The sequence below is a fragment of the Lupinus angustifolius genome, chromosome LG04 (assembly GCF_001865875.1).
Source record: "Lupinus angustifolius cultivar Tanjil chromosome LG04, LupAngTanjil_v1.0, whole genome shotgun sequence".
In the NCBI taxonomy this organism is placed as follows: domain Eukaryota; kingdom Viridiplantae; phylum Streptophyta; class Magnoliopsida; order Fabales; family Fabaceae; genus Lupinus; species Lupinus angustifolius.
In genome coordinates, this window is record NC_032012.1 from 23,661,162 (window position 1) to 23,665,507 (window position 4,346).

The 4,346-nt window shown below is 32.6% G+C and overlaps 1 protein-coding gene across 1 annotated transcript; it reads right to left on the reverse strand.

The window, feature by feature from the left end:
- On the reverse strand, nucleotides 1,377-2,641 carry LOC109346360 (LEAF RUST 10 DISEASE-RESISTANCE LOCUS RECEPTOR-LIKE PROTEIN KINASE-like 1.2). The gene has a single exon (XM_019585882.1). It carries the CDS (start codon nucleotides 2,416-2,418, stop codon nucleotides 1,630-1,632), a length of 789 nt encoding a protein of 262 aa, XP_019441427.1. The 5' UTR covers nucleotides 2,419-2,641; the 3' UTR covers nucleotides 1,377-1,629.

Sequence of the window (4,346 nt, forward strand, 5' to 3'; positions counted from 1 at the left end):
GTTATAAACCAAATCAGGTTTGTAAGCTTCACAAATCCATTTATGGTTTGAAGTAAGCTAGTAGGCAATGGTATCACAAATTATCTTCCACTTTATTTTCTCTTAACTATACACAATCACAACATGACCATTCTCTTTTTATAAAAATTGTTGATTCCAAGTTCACCATACTTCTCATTTATGTTGATGACTTGATCTTAGCTGGTATAGATCAAACTGAAATTAACTTTGTCAAAGCTCACCTACATGCCATGTTGAAAATCAAGGATTTAGGGCCCCTCAAATACTTTCTGGGACTCTAAACTTCCAGCTCTACTAAAGAAATCATCCTCTCACAAAGGAAGTATGTTATGGATATCCTACAAGATACAGGTTTCCTTTCATCCAAACTTCTTCCTTCCCCGATGGTTAGAACTTCCAAACTTCACTAACAAGATGGTTGTCCCTTTCCTGATGCAGCATTGTATAGGAGACTTGTAGGAAGACTCCTTTATCTCACCAACACCAAACCCGACTTAAGCTTTATTGTGCAACAATTAAGCCAATCCATGGCCTCTCCAACCTCTACTCATTACAAAGCACTAACCAGAGTTCTTCGATACATCAAATCTGCCCCTGGCCAAGGATTGTTCTATCCTTCTTCATCTTCTCTGCAATACAAAGCCTTCTCAAATTCAGATTGGGGCGCGTGCATAGATACCAGGAAGTCTATCTCTGGTTATTGTGTTTTTCTTGGCAATGCTCTTATATCATGGAAGTCTAAAAAGCAACAAACAGTGGCTCGATCCTCATCTGAGGCAGAATATAGAGCATTGGTTGCTACATCATGTGAACTACAATTGCTAACATATCTTATCCAATATATTCCTATTTCATTCAAAACCCCTTCTCTTCTTTACTGTGATAACTCATCCGCTTGCCACATTGCCTCAAACAATGTCTTTCATGAGAGAACCAAACACATTGAGATTGATTGCCATGTTGTGAGAGAGACACTTCAAAACAACCTATTCCATCTTCTACCTATTCAATCATCTGAACAATATGCTGACATTTTTACTAAGCCATTAGATCCTCAACCATTTTATTACTTGTTTTCCAAGCTGGACATTATTGACATATATTCTCTAGCTTGAAGGGGGCTATTGTGATCATATTCCTCTTCATTATTCCATTGTTTTAGTTTCCATTGCTTAAGTTTGTTTGTTAGTTAATAGTTTCCCAAAATAGCTTTATGTTAAGTTTGTTATTAGGTACCTTTCTTTTTTTAGTTCATTTTCTGTTTTTCTGTTGGTTTGTTATTTTGCCAACTGTATCTTCTATTGTATAAATTAAGCTTTTGTTTAAAGCTTCAATGAATGAGAAATCATGAAGTATTCTTTCAATTGCAATACTTTAAGCAAAACCTACTTTTATCCATTCACAATAAATACAAAACTTCAATTTCAAAGAAAGATTTGCATTATGTAGAACATATTAAATACTTCCATCTTACAATTCTTAGAATAATATTTAAAAAAGTTAATAAACTCTTATAGCAATCATTTTTAACAGCTGAAAGCATGTATTATAAATGTGCCTAAAACGGATACAAAAATGCATCAGAGTGTAAGCAAGAAAATAGAGAGACTAACCTGGTAGTGTGTCACATTTCCAAGCATGAACTCTATCAGTACAGTAGCATCTGAAAATATACATATCTGAATCAAACCCACATCTCCCTCCAGTGTTCCTACACAAGCTACAATCACTAGCAGTCCAATTCAACAAGAACCCTTTTCTAAGAACCTCTTCAATATTTCCTTTCTCATCTCCATCACCATTTTCCACCATCAAATCTACCACACCACCCTTACAATTCCCAGACACAAAGCTAACATTTTTATCATCCTTATACAATGCTACAACTGAACTTGTTTCATTTTCTTCATAACACCCAATCCTATGCTCTTGCATCCATGTAGGACCCAATAATAAGTTACAACCAAAGAACAATATCACACCCTTTTGGTTTGGTACAAGAACAAACTGATTATTGTTTGGGAGGGTGAGGTTTTGTGTAAGAGGTAGACAACCTTTGTTGTTGCTTGATCTTGAAAACATAGTATTGGACACTCTAAGTGTCTGGTTATCATAGAGTATTTGATCAACGAAGTAAGAAGTATTAGATAGGTTGAGAATAGGGAAACCATTATTACCACAAGAGAGAGCAAAACCAGGGTACCCACAAAAGGGTTCTTGTATTCCATCGATGTAAAAGGGGTAGCTTATACTTTGGTTGTTGCCACAAGTTTTGGGTTGACATGCTTCAAACTTTGGATCCACAGAACACAAGGTTGTTATGGTTAAAAGAGAGAAAATGAAGATGTATGAGTGGGAGTAGAATATAGTCAAGAGGATTTTTGTTTTTTTGTTCATTTTGGAGATTTATTAAGATGGAGATGATGAAGAACAAAAGAAGAGAAGAGGATTATGGAAAAAACAATGGAACTTGTGAGGATATGGATTTGACCTTTGACTTGTAACCGGTGGCTGTGATTTTTGACATTTTTGGAGTAGATTGAAGGATTGAATAGCTGTCTTTCTCAGCCTTATATTGTAGACTTTCAATCCATAAAGCTCAACTTTTATATGTTTTTAATATATGTGATGACGATCATGCTTTCTAGACAATTATAATTATAACATAAACATAAACATAGTATGTTCAAAGTTCAAAACAGCGTACCTGATTATATAATTTATACAATAAAATAAAATGATTAAAATAGAGAAAAAGGAATCAATAAATTGGAAGTGAGAAATCACTTTGATATCTGTAAGTATCAGACTAATCTCCAAACTATCAAATCATATTAAAATGCAGAGAGGTTGATTGGTCTTTGTATTTATTAGGATGTGGCCTACACATTCATGCGATATAGTTTATGATGATCAAGTAAGGTTGGGTCACATTGGTTTAGGGTGAAATTCAGATTTAAAGTTTAGGTCCGATCAATATTTAGGATTAGGTAGGATCAAACATAACTCGTTCTAACTCGTCACATGGTCACTTACTCATCATATTTGCACGTTTTCTATTCAAATGTGTATAGAGTAATGTTACATTTTTTGACAAAAGTATGATTGATTCTCTAATTTTCCATAAAATATACATAATTAATAGTATATATATACATATATTATTTTATATGTCAAATTACATATTCATAAGAATAAATAATATTAAGAAGACTTTATATAACATGAGTACACATTATGTTTAATCAGGTACAGGGTCAGTTACGGATTTAAAGGTTGACCCGGTCGATTTTTGTTTATTTCAGATCTAGTTTAAAAAATGGTCTGAAAAAGATATATATATTATAAGAGATTTTTATATTTTTACTGTATGATCTATCATTCATATTTTATTATGATCGATTCTTATATAAAAGTAATATAAATAAATGATAAATAATATATTAAATATATATAAATCTTATAAATATTGCACTCTATCAATATATGAAGTTTAAGAAGTGTTAATATTCAATTTTACTATATTAAATAATACAACTCAGATGAACTGGCCTCCTGTCCTAAGCAAGTTGTAAAACTTCGACTAAATTCTACGGTTGATTTTTTATCAGTTTTTGACTTAGGGTTGGGTACTTGCATTGTCCTAAGAAAAAGATATTGAAATATTGGAAAATAGAGCATAACGGATTAATGCGTTTAGAAGATGTAAACAATAGAAGTTCCTAATAATTCTTCTGTTATTGATGACAGGTAACCCCACATGTCCATTTATGGGCACGTTTGCCTACCATGTCTGATGTCTTCCTTTTCTGGCCACAATTTCAGTTAAGTGAGGGAAAACTATTTTGTTTACATTTCCAAATCAATACCCAATCAATTGTCATTTTTCTTTTCCTTCTTTCTCTTTTCCCTCTATCTTTTCTAGTAGCATTTATTACTTCCGCATGAGTCCAAAGACAACACGTAACAATATCAAGACTCACGAGTTTGTAGTACCTTCCATTAGTTTGAGGGAGGAGGGCTTTGGGTTAAGTATTTTGGGCGGAGTTGGGGTATTTTTTTTGTAGAGAAAACAAAGATGTTTCGGAATTATCTCATAAGTTCATAAACATATTTTTTAATGTTTTATTCCCTCACAAAACTCAACTCAAATTAACTTTTAATTACTTTCTTTACCCTCGCATTCAATACTCCAATTTTACTTTATGCATTCCCAATTCTAAATGGAATAGTATATGATTAAAAGAAATCTGGTATGTATGAATAATAGATAAATTAAAGTGAGAATGTAACCTGGAATTTACTTATATAAATATTAGCTAAAG